The sequence below is a fragment of the Varanus komodoensis genome, unplaced genomic scaffold (assembly GCF_004798865.1).
Source record: "Varanus komodoensis strain SLA01 unplaced genomic scaffold, ASM479886v1 scaffold18_3, whole genome shotgun sequence".
Taxonomy (NCBI): domain Eukaryota; kingdom Metazoa; phylum Chordata; class Lepidosauria; order Squamata; family Varanidae; genus Varanus; species Varanus komodoensis.
Genome location: NW_025335549.1, coordinates 1,888,111 through 1,911,452, shown reverse-complemented (window position 1 = coordinate 1,911,452; position 23,342 = coordinate 1,888,111). Strand labels below are relative to the sequence as shown.

Genomic DNA, 23,342 nt, shown 5'->3' with positions numbered 1-23,342 from the left:
CAGAAAATGGAATGGAAGAAGCCCAAGATTCTGCAAAGCACAGGCAGCCTGGATTCAACAAAATCCCTCTGTGTAGTTTAACTCTGACTATACCTAGTTGGTTGGCAGTATTTAGCAGGCTTGGAGCAGACACTACAGGGCACGATCAACACAGCACCTCAGTCAAGCTCCTGGACCAGGACTTGCTCTTTGGCTTTATCTGGTTCACTTTCCGTGAACTCCTTTGACTTACGCAGACTCCTTTGACATTGGGGAAGGATTTGCTCTCGTTTTTCCGGTGCTTGGAGCAGGCGTTGGCCTGGGGTGGGGTGGGCAAGGTGTTCTCTTGGCTGAAGGAGCTGTTCTCATTCCCATTGTGCCGCCGAGGTGCAGACTCGTCCAGGAGAGGGGAGAGTGGCGGGGGAAACAGCTTATCTTCTCGTTTCTTGGTCACCTTTTTGATGGAGTTGTTGCTGTCGAGGAATAAAGAAGAGACCTGTTGTCAGGACCGGGGTTGGCTCGACAGGTATGCGAGCACATCTGGACCACGTTTCTGAGGTGTGCCAGGCCCCCTGCTTGCTGACCTTCCCCAGATTCCTCAGGCAGGCCCACCCCTTGAAGTCCAGGTGCTGTGCCTTGCGGAAGGGCATACCTTACATAACTGAGTCACATCAGCGGCTCACCCTGACCTGGCATCCTCCAGATGTTTTGAACTAGGATCCCCAGAATTCCTTGCCAATGGCCATGATGGCTGGGGCTGAAGGCAGCTTAAGTCCAAAACATTTGGAGAACAATGTCATGAGCAGGCCACTGCCCCTTTTTCTTCCCTTTCAGCAGACTCAAAATGAAACTTTGGAAACACAACTTAATTGGTTACCGAACAGCACCAAACAGGGTAGCGTTCTCTTTGAGAAGTGGAAGAAGCATCTGTCCACATGAAGAGAGGAATCTGAGTGGAAACTTCCACTCATTTCTCTCCCTTCCTTTCAGCAAAGCGTCTGACTCCACTCTCAGGGCGTCTTTCAGCTGCTTTCAGGCTAGACAGTGGGAATGTTGGACACTTGGAAACTGGTCCGCTTGCTTGACCTGTCACCTCCTGACTGGGTCAAGGAAGTCCATGTCCCTCACCTCCTTCTGCAGCTCTGAAATGTCTCCCTGTCTTTCCCAGGCAGACTAATGCTCACACTCTGCCTGAGAACATTCACTAGGTAACCTTGACCCTTCCAAGTCCTCATTACCCTTTTGCTCCTCTGCTTCCTTTTCAGAACTGGGTGACTCTGTCTGAGCAGACTGCAACATGCAAGAGATGGGGCCAGTCTTTACACCCAGCTGGGGGCAGCTCCCAGGTCTATCACAGTGACATTCCCTTTGCTTCTGGGGCCCTGTATCTGCCATTGGTCACTTCTACACTGCACTGGACCTCCTTTGCCCCATGGAGGAGAAGGGCAGGCAGTACACTCCTGCCCGACCTACTGCTCTCCCGTCACTGGGGACTAGCATCAGCAAAAGCCAGGAATGCTGGGAATTCTGGAGGGTACCAAGACAGAGCAGGCCAATGTAGTCAAGGTGCTGCCTGGGCCAACCCAGTGCAAACACAGGTGTCTACCATCCAGAAACAGAGACTGCACTGCAAACAGTAGCTGTCAAAACCAAAAGAAACACACAAAAAATCCAGATAGACCCAGATGACTTCTTAACATGTTAATTTGACCATGGATTTTTTAAAAAAATATTCTAGTTACTGTCCTAGTCCAGTCAATGAAGATTACTTGAATTTTAATCTTTCCTTAGACAACTCATATTGCATTCTACAGCCATTTACTTTTCATGATTATTGACTCAAATTTTCAATAGCAAATTAAGTCAACAAGAATTTATGTCTCCCTCTTAGTCAATTTAAGTCAGTGTCAGGCATTTATAGATTTACAATACCTCAAAGCAACAAATCAAAGCGGAACAAGCAAAGCGAAGCAGGTTGCCTTCTTGAACGGGGGAAATTCAATAGCCTCACCTGGCGGTACGTTGCATCACTTCACCAGTTCTAATCATTGTGGCACCTATTTGAGTTATTTCCTAATTGTGTCCATTCACAAATAGAAACTGCCGCTGTCTAAATGGGAATTCCATTGCTAGTTTCCCTAATGTCACATCTATCTAATACTTCGTTAAGAACACATACTGCTGAGCACCAAGTGCAAGGCTTAGAGGGGGTGCTGTGCTTGTAGTAGAGCACATGCTTTCTAGGGAGAACATTCCCGGGGCAATATTGGGCATCCAGATTCCTGACTGAAGGCCTGGATTGCTGCTTCCACTCTATGGGAGGAAGGGATGAATCCATCCATCCATCCACTCACTCACTCACCCACCCATTTATTTATTTAAAACTTTTCTAGCCCGTCCCTTCCCAAAGTCTCGGGAAGGTTAAACAATGCATCAGTGTAAAATAAAACACAGCATCCTAAACAATTCAACTGGCCATAAAACTGCAATTAAAACAATCAGACCATTGGGAAAATAAAAAGGTTTGAGCCTGGCGCCGAAAAGAATAAAGTGATGGTGCCAGGTGAACCTCTCTGGGGAGCAAATTCCACAATCGGGGTGCCACTGCAGAGAAGGCCCTTCTCCAGGTAGTCACCCTCTTAATCTCCTTCAGGGAGGGCACCTAGAGAAAGCCACCTGCCCCAGATCTTAAGGGGTAGGCAGGCACGTATGGAAGGAGGCACTCCTTCAGGTAACCTATGTAGGGCTTTATAGGTCATCACCAGCACCTTAAATTGGGTCCAACTGGAAGTCAGTGTAGGTGGAAAAGGACTGGCATTATGTGTTCATACCTGCTGCTCTCTGAGAACAACCTGGCAGCTCTATTCTGAACCAGATGAAGTATCCGGACCATCTTCAAGGGTAGCCCCATGCAGGGCGTGTTACAGTAGTCCAATCAGGAAGTTACCAGGGCATGGGTCACTGCTGCCAGGCACTGCTCATCCAGTCTGTGTCAGTTTTGCACACGCTAATTCAAACGTTCATCCCATTTTGGCATCAACAAGCATTTTTTTTAAAGCATGATGATGCAGATTGTTTTAATTTTAATTTTTTAGGGTTTTAGGATTTTAATCCTAATTCATTAATAATTTAAATTTTCTTAAAATATATTTTGTATGCATCTTACCCTAAAATGAACTTTTTTAACCAAAAGAACATTTTATATACTTTATTTTTTGCACTGTTGCAAAATTCAGAGATGCAAATACTGAAGGATGACTAATTTTCTATTAGTCCAGGAAATGCAAATCAGGTGCAGGCTGAGCAAAATTCCTCTGTATCCTTGTCAACACTGAGTTGTGATCCCACTACAACATAATGCAGATTACATGCCACTTGTAAATTCAACACACTTTGGCCTGACCCTATGGCCTTGCAACATTGTCTGCTCAGGGTCCTACTCCAAGCCGAGAATCGAACTTGGAGGAGCCCCGTTCTGCCCTCACAGTTGGTATGGTTCTTTTCACACCAGCTGGGCTTTGAATATGGAAGACTCTTCAGAGCAGGTGTGTGTCTGTGTGTGGATTCCAGGGAACAGGGGAGAAACACATCAAAGAAGCCAGTGAGCAGGTGGCAGGGCAAACCTAGCCTCTGTGTTTCTCTTGCATCTCATGGGATGCCCGTAATCTTCCAGGTCCAGAGAGGCAGCCACAGTGGATGACATGTTTTTATTCTTTCAGATGAACTTCGGTGATGTCCCATTTTGCTAGGATGGGAGCTTGGATTACAAGCTCCTCTCACCTTCTGCCCTGGCCAGCATGAATCTGGGAAGACTTTACATTTGGTACTCTCTCTGTCACAGATCCTCTCTGCCCCACTGGGAGAGCGTACTAGAAGGTGAGTGAATTCAGGAGGGAAAGATGACACTAAAAAGGGAGGTCTTGGAAGTGTAAGCCTTAAAAATATTGCTGATTAGCCACCAGGGAGGCAAAGGAGGGTGCCACCATGGGTGCAAAGAGAGGTAGTAAGAGGGATTAGAAGGAAGAGGCACCTCCACAGGAAATGGGCACTGGGCAAGTGGACAAAAGCTATACCAGGAAGAGGTGGTTTGATGCAGAAGGATTCTCGGCAAGGCAAAAGTTGATTGTGAGATGAAGCATGTCAAGGGCAACAAAAGGGGCTTCTATTCTTATGTAAATAGTGATAGGAAGGGGAGACAGGCAGTGGGGCCATGTAAAAGTCAGAGAGGGGATCTGGTGTAAGGGGACAGGCACAGATGTTAAATTGTTATTTTGCTACTGTATTCTTCCCAAAGGAAGTTGGGAGACATCTACCTGGGGCGGGGGGGGGGGGGCAGATGAGGTTGGAGTAATGGTAGCACAGACTGGAGTCCCTCCCCTCGAAGTTGAGGAGCTCCTCAGGGCCCTGAATGTTACAAAAAGCGCTTGGTTCTGACTGGTTACATCCAAGGGTACTTCAAGAATTGGCAGGGGTACTCTCTTCATATTTGAGGTCTTGTGGAAATCAGAAGTACTGGAGGACTTGAGGGTAGTGTCAATGGTCCCAGTCTTCAAAAAGGGTAGCAGAGGAGACAGGGGGAATTACAGACCAGTTGGCCTAATGTCCGTTCTGGGAAAGATGATGGGAAAACTCATAATAAGGAAAGCTCTAGAAATCCTAGATAGGGAAGGGGAGTTGGCACCCGTGCAACATGGCTTCTGCCAGAAGGACCTTGTGGAATTCTATGACAAGGTTTTGAGGTGGCTAGGCGGAAGGGATGTGGTGAATGTGGTTTACGTGGATTTCAGCAGGGCCTTTGACAAGGTGCTGCATGATATCCTGGTTGAGAAATGGATGAGCTTTGGGATAGATTGATGCACTGTCTGATGGATTAGGGCGTGGTTGACAGACTGCAGGCAGAGGGTGACTATCAATGGGGAATTATCAGGATGGCAGCCAGGAAACCGTAGGGCTCAGTTTTGGGACCAGTTCTGTTCAACCTCTTTATCAGTGACCTGGAGGAGGGAGTAACCAGTCTGCTGACCAAATTCACAGATGATAGCAAAGTGGGGGTGACAGCCACAGCTAGGGAGCAGGTACTCCAGATCCAAAGGGATCTGGGCAGGCTGTGGAAGTGGGTGGGGGACAATAGGACGGCGCTCAATGCAGTTAAGTGCAAAGTCTTGCACCTGGGACTCAGGAATCGGTGCCATGGGTATAGAATGGGGGAAAAGTGGCTGGAGAGCAGCACTTGCGAAAGGGATCTCAGGGTACTTGTTGATAACAGGCTAAACATGAGCCAGCAGTGTGATGCAGCAAATAAGAAGACAAATGCCTCCTGAAACCATGCCAGAAGTATGGTTTCAAGATCAAGAGAGGTGTTAGTACCATTCTATAAGACTCTGGTGCGCCCACGGCTGGAGTCCTGTGTCCAGTTCTGGACTCCACATTATAAGAGAGACATAGCTAGGTTAGAATCAGTTCTGTGCAGCGCCACAAGGATAGCAGCCAGACTGAGGGGGCTGCCATATGGGATGAGATAGAGGGAACTGGGTCCTCTTGGCCTGGAGAAGAGGAGAATCTCAGGGGATCTTCTAGCAACTTATAGGTATGTGAGGGGATGCCATGTGGAGGAGAGCCGTGACCTGTTCTCCCATGCAGTGAAGGAAAGGACACAGTCCAATGGGGCAAAGCTCAAGGAGCCAGGTTTCAGGTTGGATGCCAGGAAGTACTTCTTGATAGTTAGGACCTCTAGGATATGGAATGGGCTTCCACGGAGGTGGTGGGGGCTCCATCAGTGAAACTTGAGCATCACATGTTGAGGATGACATTAGCAGAGCAGGCTGCAGCCAGGGTCAGACAGGTTGGTCCAGGAGGCCCCTTCTGGCTCGCTCTGCTTCTCTGCTTCTCATAGGCAGGGCTGTCCCTTTTATAATAGCATCACGGAAGTCTCTTGCTGGGAGCTTTTACCTATATTCTTTCTTTCTTTGGATCTGTTATAGTGTGCAACGTGTTCTGGTTTCACAGTTTTACCCCTTTCCAGAACTTGCACGTGTGCATTCCTTCGGTCTCGTCAAAGTGATCAAAATGGATAGGGCAAACGATGAACTTGGAGAATACTAATGAAACAAACACCCCCCCCCCCCCCACAATGTGATCACGGTCTCAATTAAACATTACAGATAAGAAAGTCAAATTTTTTGCTTGGCAACCAGAAGCTTCTGGGACCAGGGGAATGGAGAGCAAGCATAGGGGAAATAACTATTGATGAACACAATTATATTTTAACAGAGGATACCAATGGTTGCTGAGCTCTAAGGAATAAAATTAATGACCTAGAAAACAAGCTCAAATTAAGAAACATCACGTTGGGGGTAGATCCCCAGAGCTTCATGTAGGCAGGAAATAAACGATTTTTAAAAATACATGTTGTAACTGTTGGAAAAAGATAAGCATCAAAGGAAAGACACAGAAGCAATTTGCATCATTCTGAAATCATTCAGTCCCATGCAAACCATCTGAATGTTTCAGACTTGGGAGATGGAGGGTCAGTCTGGGTGGATTGGTTTGCATTAAATGGGGCGAGCAATTACACAGGTATAACAGGAATGAGGAACTGGATGGCTTTAGTTCACAGTGGGCTTAAAAGCAATGACTTCCGTGCTGGAGGGTTACTTAGAGTGCAGGTCCTGTGGCCTCTGGATGCTATCTTGCCACCCAGAGGAAGTTGGAGCCAGGGGTCAGACTAGATGGCCTGGGAGACCCCTTCTGACTCGCTCTGTTTCTATGTTTCTAAGTTCAGGGTACGAGGCATGGAGGGAGCAGAGACTAAGGCAGGGATGCATGTGAGCCCCTGGTTCTCAAGGGTGGGGAAGACACTGCTCCCTTAATAAACATCAATATTACTAATCTGTGACAGCAGAAGAATATTGCTTGGCTCTGAAGAACAGTACTCAAAAGGAAAGAGCCAGTGTGGGGCAGTGGCTAAGAGGGACCCAGGGCTGGGACTCAGGCGATCTGGGTTCTAGGTGCCACTCACTCATGGAACTCACTGGGGGACTTTGGGCCAGTCACAGATTCTCCGTCTACCTTGCACGGCTGTTGTGAGGATAAGACTGAGAGCAGGAAGAGGCAAATTGTGTAGGTTGCCTTGAATTCCTTGGAAGGAAAATGATGGGATACAAATGCAATTAATTAATTAATGCATCCCTTAATATCAAGGCAGTTACAATGGGGACAAAACCTGAATGATGACTTTAAAGATAATTATTAGCAACGTTAAAATTTCCTAAAGAAAAATAAGGGCGAGAGAGATTCATTGGCTTATAAAGCATTTTTAAAGCAAAGTCACTCTCTGCTCTCTCATCTCACACTTCAGACTTTTACTTTTTTTGAAGCACTAGTTAGCTCCAGTCCATTTCCACATCGGGCTACGATTAAAAAAAAATGAAAAAAAATCTTACACATTTTTGTATGCATTTCTCCTAATATATTCATTTTTCTAGGCCATTTCCCCTAATGTATGCAGTTTTGTATACACATTTCCATAATTTATATTTTCTGCATGCATAGTTTGAGCAGAGACCTGGATCAGAACATTTGGAAAAGTGTGAAACAGGAAAGATATCTGCAGTCTGGATTTCACATTAACATGGGAAATGCCGGTTCATTTAAAAATGTCGACCAAATGAATTTCTCCCCCATTCCTACTGTTCCTGGGCAGCTGGTCAAAGACTGAATAATGCAATCCTGAGCAAAACATTAAAAGGGTGTTCATCCCCATGCTTCCTGTGGAAAATCAGTGGTTAGCTGCTGAAATTTGGCAGCAAGCTACTATGGAGACTCAAAACTGCCAAATGTCGTTTGTTTTCAAGCTAAACGTGGGCCTTTTGAGTCTCTGTAGCACTCTGCTGCCAAGTTTTGGTGGCCAACTGCCAACTCTTCTCTGTTGCGGGCAGTGCAGCAGCAGGAGTGCAGCCCCCGAGATGTCCAGTGACTGGAACTGGTCCCCTGGAATGTCCCAGTTTGTTTGCCCCCATCGTAGAGAGTAGAGGAGAACACATTCGGCAAAGGCAATTTCAATTTGTTTTTATGAAAAATACAGCATTCTTTCTTTGCATTTCAGCTGGAAGGATATGTCTAGTTGTATGAACAACAATACTGTTACCTATGAAGAATGTAAAGTGCATTCCATTAATGCAAGAGAGACTGAAGTCTAGTGCGGCCCTGAAGAGGTGATGTAATTCTTTAAAGAACCATAATGTCCCTCTACATAAAGGGAGCAATCAGTCATAAGGGACGGCTTCCTTAGAACATTTGGCTTGCCAGTCATATTGTAAAGGATTATTTTAATATCAAGAAAAAACTTACTCTTTAGCACCAGTTATTCTGTGGTTGGGTATTGGAGAAATACAGGGTGGAAGCAAACACGATGCTGAAGGTTCCTCCAAGCGCTGCTTCTTGTTTTCACCAAATGTGTCCGCACTTTCAGACTGCTTCAATCACAACAACAGAAAGCAAAGAGTTACGGCGTTAGGAAAGACAGGCACTAAATTTTATCCACCATTGAAGAATGCCAGAGGGCACAGTCAGTGGTCATTAAAGCAATTAAAAGCAGGGTCCAGCCAAAATGATTGGGCTGAAAAAATCTAGTTTTGATACTATTTATCCCCCCTTCCCCGCAAATTGCTTTTACATTCAATTTGTGAAAGCAACTATCATTAGGTGCACCTCTGAAAGACTCCCAAAACCACATCAACTGTGGCTTCCAAACCACAACTGGGGATTGCAAAAAAAAAAAAAAAGAATTCATGACTACTTGATCACAGATTAGCACCTGTGCAGTATTTTGGCCCTCCTAGCTTTAGATATCCTATGTGACATGCACAGTAACTTTGAGTCCTTTCTAGTGACTTCCATGCATCTCTGGATAAGGAATGACTTGCTCTGAAGCTGAGATCCATCTCTCTGTCTTCTCTAGCCCTCCAGATGTACAACCCATCCTTGTTCATTGCGCACAGTGAAAAGGTGCCCACGCAGGCTATGCGCAGCCACATGGAAGCTTTATGTTGAACAAGAGGTTAGAGAGAACCTAGCTGTTGGCAATGTTTGAACTGGAAACTGAATTTTTAGTGCCTGAAAGCTGATATGAAAATCCAGGAGGGCCAGTGTATTGCACTAGGAGTTTTGACTCTCCTGGTTCCCTTCTCTCTCTGCCTGCTCTTTCAGACAGCCCCTTTCCTCTCTCACTCTGTTACCTCTTCCCTCTTCCTGCTACCTCTGTTTTCTTTCTCTCTGCCACCTTCTCTGCCCTCCCGCCCCCAACCCTCGGTCTCTCTCTCTCTCTCTCTCTCTCTCTCTCGGCTTCCCCACACAAGTGCCACTTGGCTAAGGACCACAGCTTGCATTACACACTGCACCACTCCATCCCACTGTCACATCAGCCCCCCAGTTTGAGTCTGTGGCACAGGTCAGAGGCTGGTGCCAGTAAACCTCCTGTTCCTTCTCCAGCGCTGGGATGAAGGAAGGTCTTTTCTTACAGACCAAAAACTGGCATTTTTGGAAGGCAAATGGTACGGATGGCTGACCTGGCAGTTCTTGAGACTTACAGATCCTTTTTTTCTTAGAATGTACTGAAACCGTTTTTACACTGTGAGGCCATTTCAGGTAGGCTAAAAAAAGTCCCACTCAGCTGCAGATATTCATTTTTGATCTAAACTTCCATTTCCTTTCGAAGAGACACATTTCAGTTTGAAGCATGCTGTCATATCCCACATGATAGGATACCCATGGGCATAAATAACACACAACACAAGATAAAGCATTGTCTAGTGAGTCACAACAGGTTCTGCTTTACAGGTAACTGTTGCCAAAAAAAGAACAGCTACTTAAGTGAGTGGCATTTTGATAAATCACAGAAGCTTATGGAACAAATCCCACAGAAGCCAGAGACTGCTGCAGCAAGGCGATTCTAACAGAGGCCTCCTAGCATGGTGTAGTGGTCAGAGTGTTGGGCTGGGACTCAGGAGAGCTGGGTTCCAGTTCCCCCTTAGCTCACTGGGTGTCTGGGGGCCTTTCCCTGATTGTCAGCACATGATCCTTGTCCCCACCCCAGCTTGTTGGAAAAGCCTCCAACTTTTGGGCCTGAGCACTCCATGCTTGGTTTGCACTGCCAGAGAGTCTGAGCAACACCATGTGCAGTGAGCAAGCAGAAGCCATCAGCCAACCAGGGCTAGGAATGAGGCAGGTTGCAAGGAAGTGTGCGGTCCAGGAGTGACATGGAAGGGGGTACAGGGAATGGGCTTGAAAGAGGGAGGTGCAGCGGTGTGTTCATTCAGTCCAATTCCCACCCCTCTGAGGGCTGCCCCCCCCCCAAGTCTGCTGAAAGGGTATTGCAGGGGGCAGAGAAGTGGGGAACTGGTCTTGGAGGAATACACACTCCATAGCGCACCACTTACAACAGGTGTGGCATAGTTCTTTAAGGCCAGTGGCTGAACTCAGTTCAGAATAATCTCCCGGGTGTTACATTTTCTTCGTAGGTAGGACTGGAAGCAAAACATGTGGAACGAAATGCCAAAAATGCTGGCTTACAGCTATTTCGGCTGGCAGGCATTTCAATCTTTCTGAGTTTGGGTGAAGGAACGATGCAAAGGCAGGGGGACCACCACATGAAAAGAGGGCAGGCCGGGGAAGGAGGCAGGGCCACCTGGCAAACCCGGGGAACCAAACTGGGACCCCAGGCAGGGCAGGCATGGCCCACAAGGTGAAGAATCCAAGTCCCACCCCTACAAGCTCAGCATGCCCCAAGGGATCTCTTCTGCTGCTTTATGGCTCAAAGCAGATGCGGCTTGGCCTCGGAAGATACACATTGTCCCTTTCCATTACCCACATTGCCCATGAAATTTTCAGGGGTCACACCTTGTTTCCCCCAGTGCACGGTTCTTCGGCCAGTCACAGAGCTTTCTGATGGCTCCGTCATGCTGCTGAAGGTCACCGCCCTGCCCTCAGATCCTCAGCCACAAAAGCAGAGGCACTGGTGTAGGTGGGTATGAGACTAAGCAAGGAGGTTTCCTCCTCAGCGCTACAAGGGGCGGGGACTGGGGACCCCATATTTGCTCCAGCCCCATTGTCTACGATAGAAATGTCATCCCATGAAGTCTTGGGGAATGAAGAAAAGTGGGAAATCAATGGAAAACAGACAAGAAGGGGGCAGATTTTACCTTGTGCTTCCGTTTGGATTTAGTGGAGGCTTTTTCTGCAGCTGGGGTTGGGGACTCTCGGGACTGCCGTCTGTGCTTGGTGCTGGCCTCTCGGGGTTCCACTTTGCCAGGCATGTTTTCAAAGGTGTCTTGCCTGGGGACCCGTGAAAGCAGGGTCAGGTCTATTTTCACCCAAAGGTATTTGAGCTCCTCAAACTCTTTCAGCGGGGAAAGGGGTTCATTCTGTACAATTGGGATTGGCGAGAAGAGCGGCTCCTCCAAGTCGTTGCTGTTTTGGTCCATGGAGGCATTGCTGGTCAAGCTGCTGACGCTGAGGAGGTTGCTACTGGACTCCTTGGTTTTCATGCCATTCTCAGGGCCGGGGCAACCTTGCAATGTCTTGGCCTGCCGGCTCTCTTCCTGGTCAGTGTTTGAATCCGATGTGGATGAATCTGTTTCCACAAATTCCCGAGACTTCGGGACAGTTTTGCCCGGTCCTCGGTACTTTTTCTTCTCAAGAGCAGGGCCCGTGGTCATTCTTGGCTCTTTCCGTGGAGCTGTCTTCCCAGCAGTTACCTTTGTGCGAACTTTGGGCTGCTCTTGGATGTCTTGCGTTTCCTTCTCTTTGGGTGTGCTGCTGGTAATATTTGGTTTGGGCCAATTGTAGTCTTCTGCACTGGAAGTCCTTTCAACCTTTTTGGGTTGCTTTTTCCCAGTAGTCCTTTGGGGGTTGGATTCGTTGTGAGCTGGTGATTTCTGCTTAGAACTTTTTGCTTCTGCTGGAGCTTTCTGGGCAAGGCGAGGTTTGGCTTTCTCTCGGATGGGGCTACGGAGTGCCCGGTCTTTGGAATCGGTTGGAGGCAAGCCGCTATTAAGCTTCCCTTTGTTTTGTCCTTCAATCTGGGAGTTGTTCTGGGGCTGCGTGCCACTGTCACTGTGATTCTCATGCTGGTTGATTATAATCGTCTTGTTGTGAGGATTGACTTTATTTAACCATTTATCCAACTGCCATTTATTGGCTGAGGGGGGTTCAGGCTGTAGAAAGATAAATGATGGAGAAGCAGTTTTAAAAAGTTCAGATGTCACTCACTTGCAAGCCAACAGCTATTAACAAAACCTATATGAAATGACAACGTGCGTAATAGGAATAAAGCACCGGCGTAATGAAAGGAGCTTTGTGTCACAGCAGGAAACAAAATTTTGTTGGGATAGTTCATTTCCTCCCATCTACTGGCACCATTGCAACTAAGCCCTGAGACAGCAGGGGATTCTGAGTATGGTGGGAGATGATGGCAGCGTTCCTGCTATTAATAACCCAGAAACCGGTGCTGCATCCCTCCAAGCCATGGCTCCACGAGAGAACCACACTTGTGGACATCGGCTTTGCTCGGGCCGCCTTCACGTGTGGCCTTAGCAGGAATGATGCACTGGGTGGGTACGGAGCACAGATGCACCCTCATTCTGCTCCACACAATGGACTGAAGCAACCCAAGTCAATGGTCTGAAGTGGCCTCTTGCCTTGCTCGATAATGGTTGGAAATTAACGAGCAGTTTGTGGAGCTTTGGATCTCTTCTAAAAATGCTCTGTTAATGCAGACATTTTGAGATAATTATCTTAGGTTTGGTTTAGTCACAAAGTCATGCCCGACCCATCATGACCCCATGGAGAGCATTCCTCCAGGCTCTCCTGTCCTCCACCATCCAGTATCTTAGGTATTATGGAATGAATGTTTGGGACAATATCTTTTGTATGCATTCTAAGTCTATTTATGAGAGAACCAGAGAGAGGGAGTACTAGAGGTAGAACTCTTTGACAAGCAGACAGTGAAATCATCTCACCGCAGAAAAGATTCTCCTGGAATGCACCTTTGCAGTCGTAAGCTTTACCATGAGATATTAATTTTTGTAATAGTGAACATATGTCAATAACACTTAGGTGGATTAAGGCACCTTTTATTTTTCTTTCTCTTGAAGGGAAAGAAAAGATATATGGGCAGAGTTGTCTGAGTAAAGGAAGACTTTAACTGATAAATGGAACCCTGTTCTTTTGGATATGTATGTAGACAGAACACAGTGCAGAAATTATCTGTTTTCCTAAGACACATGGCTAAAATAAACTAATTCTTGGGGTGGAGTTGGTCTTAGCTCTCCTAGCAACTGGCCTGCACAACCCAACAGTGGGTCACTTCCGCTGTCCTGGTTGATGGGCCAACCTACATGAAGTATTGCCTCCCAGGTACAGAGGTTTTGCAGTTACAACCAGATGAAATGATTCATTTTCAGAGGCCATTTTGAAGCAGACCAATGAATTCTGGAAAGGGAGGTTGAGAGACCTTCGCTTTTACCTCTGGTGTTCCGCTGCGTGACTCTTCGTTGCATTCACTGTCACTGGAGCTGGTCTCGCTGTCTGAATCAGACTCGGAACTGCTCTCAGATTCACTGGAACTCCCAGAGCCCCCACTAGAAGGCATGAAGATTGAGTTATAAGCTGCAGGCAATGCAAAACCACTGCAGAAAGGAGTGTGTGCAGGGCAGATGAAAACACAAAGAGGGGCATAGCTGGGTGTTTCTTTCCACAGATCCATTGGTCTTTCCACACCTCTAAATGGTTTGATAAAAATTAGGCTTATGACCTTGAACATGGATTTCCCATTTGCTGGGTCTCCCAGCTGACCTATCTTTACAAGAAGGCCTCAACAGGAAGAGTTCCAGGGCAGTGTCTGGTTATCCCTGAGGGGCTGGATGGAGGGCAGAAAAGGGCAACCAGAATGAGCAGGGAGTTACAATTGGGTAAGGATGGATGAGAATTCTGTTCAGCTACTTAAAAAGGAATCTTGAAAATTTGCAAACTTCTTCATAAATGGGACAGAAAGAATGTAAGATTCTTTCACCTGGAATGCAGACTCTGGGCCACTGCAAAGAGGACCGCACCCCTGGAAGCTGAAAACCAGGATACCCAGCGAGTTTTCCACCCAAAGGGGATTCCTCACACATCTCTAGCATTGGCACATGAGACTGCAGTCAGTGACGATTTCTCCTGAGAAGTCCCATTCAAGTAAAAGGAGAGCACTTTCAACTCGTGCAGGATGAAGACTCACACTGATTTTCAAAGTGGTCTCAGTACTGGGCTGCTTGATCTCAAAGTCTTGTGGCCTTTCAAGCAAAGGCCACGAGACTTAGGGATCAAGCAGCCCAATACAATGGCACTTATTGTCACACATCCAGACCTGCTAGAATGTAGCTTGTAAAAACAAATAAGCATTGCGCAGATAATTAACTAACTGAAATATGGAGCATTTTTGCGTTGCTTTGCCTGCTTTTATTTTATTTTTGGCCAATATACATTTAATTTATATTCAAATACAGCACATTAGGCAGCTCTAATATTTGGATGTAAACACTTTAAAAATTAATTTAAGTGAATACTATGAGTTATTTCCCCTTCTCTCTGTCTCTTCCTCTCCCCCACTCCCACTCACATGCACCCACCCACAACCTTCAGGCCTGTATACACAGAGCTAAAGACATATTATGATTCTCTAGGGATGCCCTGGGTACTCTGTACTTGAGGCCAGCTTTTCATTCATGCTTTTTCCAATTCAACAGCAATATAAATCCACAAACAATTAAAAAAAGAATTGCTACAGTATCAAAACATAGCTCTTATTCCACCACCACTCTACTATAAGTTACAAATGGAGAACAACGTCTAAAAGCTTCCATTTCTAGTGAAAGAGAGAAAGCGTTCTGCAGTGGTTTCCTGTTGAATTCCAAGCAAGTTGCTCCTGACAGCTGTTAAGCAAACCCTCTATGCACCAAGTCAGGGGGCATTCTCTGCAATGATCCCTGGCCCTCTGTCCCCACAGGGTGCTCAGAAAGTTCAGAGGAAGATTCAGGGTCCTCCCAGCCCTCTGGCTCAGTGGATGCCTTCCCATTTCTGCCATTTCCTGAGGTGGACAGGCATTTCAGCCTACAAAAGTAGGTGAGACCCCTTGAAAGGTCCATTCATCTCCTCTGAGAGAAGTAAAGCTAACCACAGTACAGGTCCTGTTGGCTTCATAAGGCTTCGGCTCTCTGCTAAGACAACATACTCCCAATGGAGCTCTCTAATGTCTGTTTTTTCCCTCATTCACCTGAGGGAACTTCCCTTGTGAATTCCCCTTGTGAATTCACTTCCCTTGTGAATTTCAAGGAAGTACAGAATGGGACATTCTTTTCCTTTGGAGGCTTGCCAAACTGGAACTTGTGTATCTTTTGGAAGTGGTGCCGCACAGTTTCGTTCGCTCTAGCTTTTACTGTGCAGGAATGGGAAAAGATAGAGGGGAACAATTAGAATATTGTCTACAATATTCTAATTGTTCTACCTGACCCTGTCAGAACATTATTACCTAGGATAGGAAGACAATGGAGTCCAAGTGCATAACTGAATAAATAAAGGAAAACTTGCTTTGAGTACTAGCAAAATGTTCATCATTAGAAGAGAAGGAATATGTTTACAGGGTTGTACCCCTTGCTTCTGTAATGATTAACATTATCCTTGTGTGGGGCATGCAATTCTGTTTGCTCTGTACTCATAGAAGACTAGAATAGTAGAATTGGAAGAGGCCCAGAGGCCATCGGGTCCAACCCCTGCTCAGTGCACTCAGACTTTATCCCGATAAAGGTATGCAAAGAAAGGTGCTTGGAGTTTTGTCATTACCTTCTGTATTCATTCACCTGATCGAGAGAGAGAGAGAGAGGAAGGGAAGGAGACTGTTTGATAGCTGATTTTAATTGATTTTGAATTTGTGAATAATCAATTAAAATAATCAATTAATTTACACAGAATAATCAATTCAAGTTGTGGCAACCCAGATTCAGGCTGGACATTAGGAAAAGCTTCCTCACATTCAGAGCGATACAACAGTGGAACCAGCTGCCTGGAGAGGTGGTGGGCTCTCCCACACTGGAGACATTCAGAAAGAAACTGGACAGCCACCTGAGTGGGATGGTGTAATGTGGTGTCCTGCAATAGCAGAGCGTTGGACCTGATGGCCTTCATGGCCCCTTCCAACCCTACTATTCTATGATTCTATGACACCACAAAGTATCAGAAAAATGGCATCATTTGTCATTTGTGGGGATCCTGAGGTCTGGTGCTTTTGTGGTATATAACAAGAGCAAGAATTAGAGCCACAGGGCACTAACCTAGGTAAAGTAAGTCTTTGGGAAGATCCCCACAGCTGCATTGACAGAGTCCAAAAATAAAGCTTTAGTTATGGGGCAGTATAGAATAAATACACACATATTTTAGAAACATTGACCTCCATTATAAAGCTAATGGAGTTTTTTTTGCCCATGCAGGACCAAGCCACCCAAAATACTTTGCATTATTACAGGGACAGTGCGCCACTCTATTTTGCTGCAGGGAGAAAATCAATTTCTCCCAGGATTAGAGCTCATTTCAAAGGGAGCAGCAATCCCAAGAGAAGTAGATGGCAGATACACAATCATCTCTGCTAACCAAAAAGTCCTGGTGCTTTTCTCTTGCAAGTCTGCTATAGCACTGGCCTTGACCATTCCTTGGTGAGTGTGAAGGCAGCAAACACAAGTATAGTGAGAATCGAGTCTTTAATTGTTTGATAAAGACAAGACTGCAAGGATAAAAATAGATCTAGCATGGCCTTAATTTCTTCCCTGGCAAATAGCAATGCAAAGACTACCCGTGAAAAGCTGAAATATGCCCTACAATGTAATGAAGAAGCTCTTTCTGAATGATTGCTGGCTTGCTCAAAGCAATGCTTTTTTGTCCATGAGAAACATGATGAGGTCATATTTGCCTTTCAAGCTGGATAACAAAATCATGACTTTTGCTACATCTTGCAATTTTGTGCTGAAGGGCCCACTGCCCCCAAAAGATATCCTTTCAATGCAGAAGCATTCCCTTTTTTGTCTCGCAGTTGCCGTATACAAGAAGCCCTGCTGTGTAATCAGTGACAATGAGAAATAGCCTTCCTTAGGGCTGAGTAAAAGGAAAGGCACAGGGCCCTGCGCATGTAGAATGTGTGCGACTGATTCCAGAAAAAGAGAAAATATACAAAATGAGGTGGAAGCAAGAAAGGGAAGCAAGAAAGTGTGAAAGAGATGATTCACTGATGATTCAGACTGCCTCCTTTTCCTTCTCCTTCAATGATGATAATGGTGGATCCTTTGGGACTAATTTTTGGCCATATTCCAGGGATGTCAGAGGATGTCCACAATGGAATCTGAATATTCAGGGACATCCACAAAGGATCCAAATGAATCTGGATTTCTGACCTGTGGATTTGGAAGAGGACTGACTTTTTACAAGTTATGCAGATTTTGCAGAACTTCAGACCGGCTTTGTTTTGGGGGAGGGGGTGTTGCTGGTGGTGGGAGAGTTGAGCAACTGTGAATTTGTGCAAGTGCACACCATCAAATGCAAAAGCAACGTTGCAAAATCGCAAACATTTCCTGAGTCTTGTGTTCTTGCTTGAATTCAATTTTGGGGTTGGCGTGGGACACGTTTGCAAAGGGGAACAGAATTCTTGTGCATTCTTAAACAACACCTGACAATTTGCAAAATACAGATGGAATGGATGTAGCAAAATTTCTACATCTCTGCCATATACTTGCAATTACTTTCCTAAGAAGATTAAAAGCGAAATATGGGGAGGTGGGAATCCAGTTCTTTCTTCCCTACAAAGACTGGTTTGCGCATAGCTCAAGGGGCAGAGTTATTTTAGTGAATTATTGAGTGTCACGGCTACAGAGCCCCTTTATGGCTGTTCACACAATTTTAAAAAATGGAAGCAATTTAAAAATAAGACGACATACAACATCATGGCTTTTGTATTCATTGGTTTTGGATCCCAGCAGAACAGAGCAAGGAGGAGCTGAGGAAGCCAGAGGAAGTGCGGAAGAGCAGCAAGGGACCTGGGGAGGAACAGCAGGACTGGGAGCTGCAATGGAGGCACAGTGCAGCCCCTGGCGAAGCAGAAGGGGCAGGGTAGGTGCAGCTGCCCGTGAGGCCTACTTGAGGCCCCGCACAGCGGTTGGCAGACCACCGAGGGGTGGCCTATGCCACACCAGGAGAGGGCCGCAGCAGGAGTGGCACCTGAGCCACGCTTGCCTACCTCCCCCAGGAGGAGCCAGGATACACTTGTGCTGAGTGCAACTGGCGTCCCTCCTCGAGGAGAAGGAGAAGGGTCTAGATGATAAGCGGGGGATCAATTCCTGGATATTTTCCAGGAAGTCCTCCAGGACAACTGGAAACAGACAGCAAGGGGATGGAGGGTGTGGAAAACAATGTTGAATTGTTACTCACTCAGTAAAAGAAGGAAATTGAGATAAATTAAGAATAAGTTTTGGTTCCTGTATTCACACAAAAGGGGCAACTTAACTTAAAAAGAAAAAGTAACACAGTGAATGAGAAACAAAGGAGCCATTAGTTAAGCCATGAAGCCTATCTGACGGAATGTGGAGGGGAGAAAAAGCTAATTGGCTTGAAAGAAAGTTTGCTACTTCCTATCTCATCCTCCTAGTCGTTTTATGAGATAGGTGGTCGTAGGGCAAGGTGAAGTCAGAGAGGAGTGAACTAGTGAACTTGTAGTTATAAACATGCAGGGATAAGAAGTTGATGAATATTAACTCACACACCTGAATAGACAATGGGCTAATTATAATGCACATGCAATGTATGTAATGGGAAGGGATGGGAATTGCATGAAGTTGGTGGGTGGAAAGGCTGTGAATGCTCCAGTACCCAGCAAAATGGGGCAAAGGGGAGGCTTCTTGCAGATGGAGATAGGGGATAAAAAGAAACGGAGGGCTATGCTTGGGGTGCCTACTTCCTTGGGACACCCATTTTGCAAAATGTATTCAATAAACTAGTGCTGCTTGTAGTCATGCTGGCTGACGTTGATTTTTCGACAAATTCTCCCGTGGAGAGGTAAATCCACTGCTCACAAGGGGCCAGTGGAGAACCAGCTTGGGAGACATGAAGGAATGCCACCTGTAGGAGGTGGAGGCCTCCACCACTGGCACCACACCCTCCATGGCCCGGTGATGGTCTGAGGTTGAGGAATTTTCCTTGCTTGAGCAGGCTGAGGCCACAGGCCCCCCAGGGAAGCCAGACTGGGGTCAGATACAGCCAGGTGGCTGCTCTTAGGGAGGTGACTGCCAAGGCACAGTCTTCTTTCTCCACTGGGTGAAGAAGAAGGCGGGTTATCGTTGTTGGTGACGTCTTACTAGGGGGTAACAAGGAGGCAGTGTGCTGGCCAGATCTTGAGGAGAGGGAAGTCTGCTGTCTGCTGGGCACACACATGTGGAGCGTGATGGGCAGACTGGCGTGTCTTCTTCCCCAGGAAGTCATCAGTCATTTCTGGTGATCCACATGGGGATGAATGACACAGCCAGGCAGGGTGGGATCACTCAGGACCTTGAGGCTTTGGGCAAGGGACTGGACCTTCAGGCGGTCTCTTTCAGGTTCTTGCCAGTCCATGAACATGGGCCAACCAGGGGAAGGAGGGTTATGGAGACAAATGACTGATTGAGGACATGGTGTCAGAAAGAACACTTTTGATTCCCTTACCATGACAACTGGTTCCGTGCTGAGGGACTTCAGGTGAGGGAAGGGGTGCCCCTCACTGGGATGGGGAAAAGGACCTTTGGGAATGCTCGAGCAAGCAAACTGACCCGGGGGAGGGGACCAGGATCCCCAGAAACCAGTCCAAATCAGTCAGGTGAAGGAGCAAGATCAGGGTTTGGGGGCAGGGGCTGGCATAGTCCCTGCTGCGCCATGGAGGATGGGAGGAAGGAGGAGGCTGGGGGAGCCAGGTAAGGGGTTCACAGAAAAGAGCTGAGATGCATGTACACTGATGCTAGGAGCAAGGAAAACAAGCAGGAAGAACTTGAAGCTCTCCTGGGAATAGCGGGGTATGACCTGGTGGGGATCATGGAAACGTTGTTGTTGTTAGTTGCAAAGTCATGTCCGACTCATCCTGACCCCATGGACAACATTCCTCCAGGCCTTCCTGTCCTCCACCATCCCGCGGAGTGCACTCAAGCTCACACCAACTGCTTCAGTGACTCCATCCAGCCACCTCATCCTCTGCCGCCCCCTTCTTCTTTTGCCATCTATTGTTCCCAGCATCAGGCTCTTCTCCAGGGAGTCCTTCCTTCTCATTAGGTGGCCAAAGTATTTGAGTCTCATCTTCAGCATCTGGCCTTCTAAAGAGCAGTCAGGGTTGATCTCCTCTAGGACTGACCGGTTTGATTGCCTTGCGGTCCAGGGGACTCGCAGGAGTCTCCTCCAGCACCACAATTCAAAGGCCTTAATTCTTCAGCGCTCAACCTTCCTTATGGTCCAGCTTTCACAGCCATACATTGCAACTGGGAAAACCATAGCCTTGACTATACGCACTTTTGTTGGCAGGGTGATGTCTCTGCTTTTTAGTATGCTGTCTAGATTTGCCATAGCTTTCCTCCCCAGGAACAAGCGTCTTTTAATTTCTTGGCTGCAGTCCCCATCTGCAGTGATCTTGGAGCCCAGGAAAATAAAATCTGTCACTACCTCCATTTCTTCTCCATCTATTTGCCAGGAAGTGAGAGGCCCGGATGCCATGATCTTAGTTTTCTTAATGTTGAGTTTCAAGCCAACCTTTGCACTCTCCTCCTTCACCTGCATCAAGAGGCTCTTTAGTTCCTCATCACTTTCTGTCATGAGAGTGGTATCATCTGCATATCTGAGGTTGTTGATATTTCTCCCAGCAATTTTAATTCCAACTGGTGATTCATCTAGGCCTGCCTTTCTCATGATGTGCTCTGCATATAAGTTAAATAGGCAGGGTGACAGTATACAGCCTTGCTGAACTCCTTTCTCAATTTTGAACCAATCTGTGGTTCCATGTCCAGTTCTCACTGTTGTTCCTTGACCCGCATGTAGGTTTCTCAAGAGACAAAAAAGATGGTCTGGTACTCCCATCTCTTTAAGAACTTGCCACAATTTGTTGTGATCCACACAATCAAAGGCTTTAGCATAGTCAATGAAGCAGAAGTAGATGTTTTTCTGGAACTCCCTAGCTTTCTCCATGATCCAGTGTATGTTGGCAATTTGATCTCTAGTTCCTCTCCCTCTTCGAAATCCTGCCTGTACTTCTGGTAGTTCTCGGTCCACATACTGAAGCTCAATCCAGTCAAGACGGAGGTCCTGTTGGTTGGCGGATCGGGCTTCGGAGAGGGTGGATTTGACCTAGTCCCGAATGGGGTTGCACTCCCTCTTAGGGACAAGGTCCGCAGCTTGGGAGTGCTCCTCGACCAGGAGCTTTCATTGGAAGCTTAGGTGACAGCGGTGGCGAGGAGTGATTTCCTTCAGCTTCGGCTGATTAATCAGCACCCCTACCTGGAGTACAACTGCCTGGCGATGGTGACACGCGCGCTGGTGACTTCCTGCCTTGACTTCTGTAACGCGCTTTACGTGGGGCTACACTTGAAGACGGTCCGGATACTTCAATTGGTTCAAAATAGAGCTGCCAGGCTGCTGACGGGGGCGGGGCGTTATGTTCATATGACTCCAGTCCTCCGTCAGCTTCACTGGCTTCCCATTGAAGTCCGGACCCAATTCAAGGTGTTGGTGATGACCTATAAAGCCCTAAACGGCTTGGGTCCTGGTTACCTGAAGGAGCGCTTACATCCATATATGCCTGGCCGCCCCTTGAGATCTGCAGGAGAGGCCCTTCTCCGGGAACCCTCCGTGAAAGAAATTAGGAGGGTAGGTACCCGGAGGAGGGCTTTCTCTGCGGTGGCGCCCAATCTATGGAATGCGCTCCCCAGAGAGGTCCACCTGGCACCGTCGTTATTTGTTTTTCGGCGCCAGGTGAAGACCTTTTTATTTAAGCGTCATTTTAATTGTTAACAATATTTGCTTATTTATCTGGCCAGGGCAACTTTTTATATTGTTATTTATTTTATATTGTTAATTTTATATTGCTATTTTTGTATTTTTTTGTATTTTATTTTGTGTTGTGAGCTGCCCCGAGACTTTGGCAAGGGGCGGCATAGAAATGTTTTAATAAATAATAAATGAATAAATACTGCTGGAGCCTAGCTTGTAGGATTTTGAGCATCACTTTGCTAGCATGTGAAATGAGTGTTTGAACATTCTTTGGCATTGCCCTTCTTTGGGATGGGAATGTAAACTGACCTTTTCCAATCCTGTGGCCACTGCTGAGTTTTCCAGATTTGCTGGCATATTGAGTGTAGCACTTTTACTGCATCGTCTTTTAAGATTTTGAATAGCTCAGCTGGAATACTGTCACCTCCACTAGCTTTGTTGTTGCTCAGACTTCCTAAGACCCATCTGACTTCACAGTCCAGGATGTCTGACTCGAGGTCAGTGACCACCCCATCGTGGTTATCAGGGATGTTAAGCTCTTTCTTCTATAGTTCTTCTGTGTAATCTTGCCACCTCTTCTTAATCTCTTCTGCCTCTGTTAGGTCCTTGCCATTTTGGTCCTTTATCGTGCCCATCTTTACATGAAACATTCCCTTCGTATCTCCAATTTTCTTGAAGAGATCTCTGGTCCTCCCTATTCTATTGTTTTCTTCTATTTCTTTGCACTGTTCATTTAAGAAGGCATTCTTATCTCTTCTAGCTATTCTCTGGAATACTGCATTCAGTTGGGTGTATCTTTCTCTTTCTCCCTTGCCTTTTGCTTCCCTTCTTTCCTCAGCTATTTGTAAAGCTTCCTCAGACAGCCATTTTGCTTTCTTGCATTTCTTTTTCTTTGGGACTGTTTTAGTTGCTGCCTCTTGTACAATGTTGCGTACCTCCGTCCATAGTTCTTCAGGTACTCTGTCTATCAGATCTAATTCCTTAAATCTATTTGTCACCTCTACTGTATATTCATCAGGGATATGGTTTAGGTCATGTCTTTTCCCTACTTTCTTCAATTTAAGCCTAAATTTTGCAACAAGAAGCTCATGATCTGAGCCACAGTCAGCTCCTGGTCTAGTTTTTACTGACTGCATAGAGCTTCTCCATCTTTGGCTGCAAAGTACATAGTCAATCTGATTTCTGTGTTGACTGCCTGATGATGTCTATGTGTAGAGCCATCTCTTGGGTTGTTGGAAAAGAGTGTTTGCTATGACCATCGTATTCTCTTGACAAAATTCTACCAGCCTGTT

General features: G+C 46.5%; 1 protein-coding gene across 1 annotated transcript in view; it reads right to left on the bottom strand.

Moving 5' to 3' along the window:
- Positions 1–23,342, bottom strand: part of AFF2 (AF4/FMR2 family member 2) — a 334,781-nt gene that overhangs the window by 23,913 nt on the left and 287,526 nt on the right. The window contains exons 10-13 of the mRNA XM_044427153.1: positions 13,502–13,616; positions 11,178–12,191; positions 8,329–8,453; positions 233–452 (exon numbers count right to left, since the gene is read on the bottom strand). Of these exons, the coding sequence (XP_044283088.1) occupies positions 233–452; positions 8,329–8,453; positions 11,178–12,191; positions 13,502–13,616 (1,474 nt within the window). The remainder of the gene's footprint in view (positions 1–232; positions 453–8,328; positions 8,454–11,177; positions 12,192–13,501; positions 13,617–23,342) is intronic.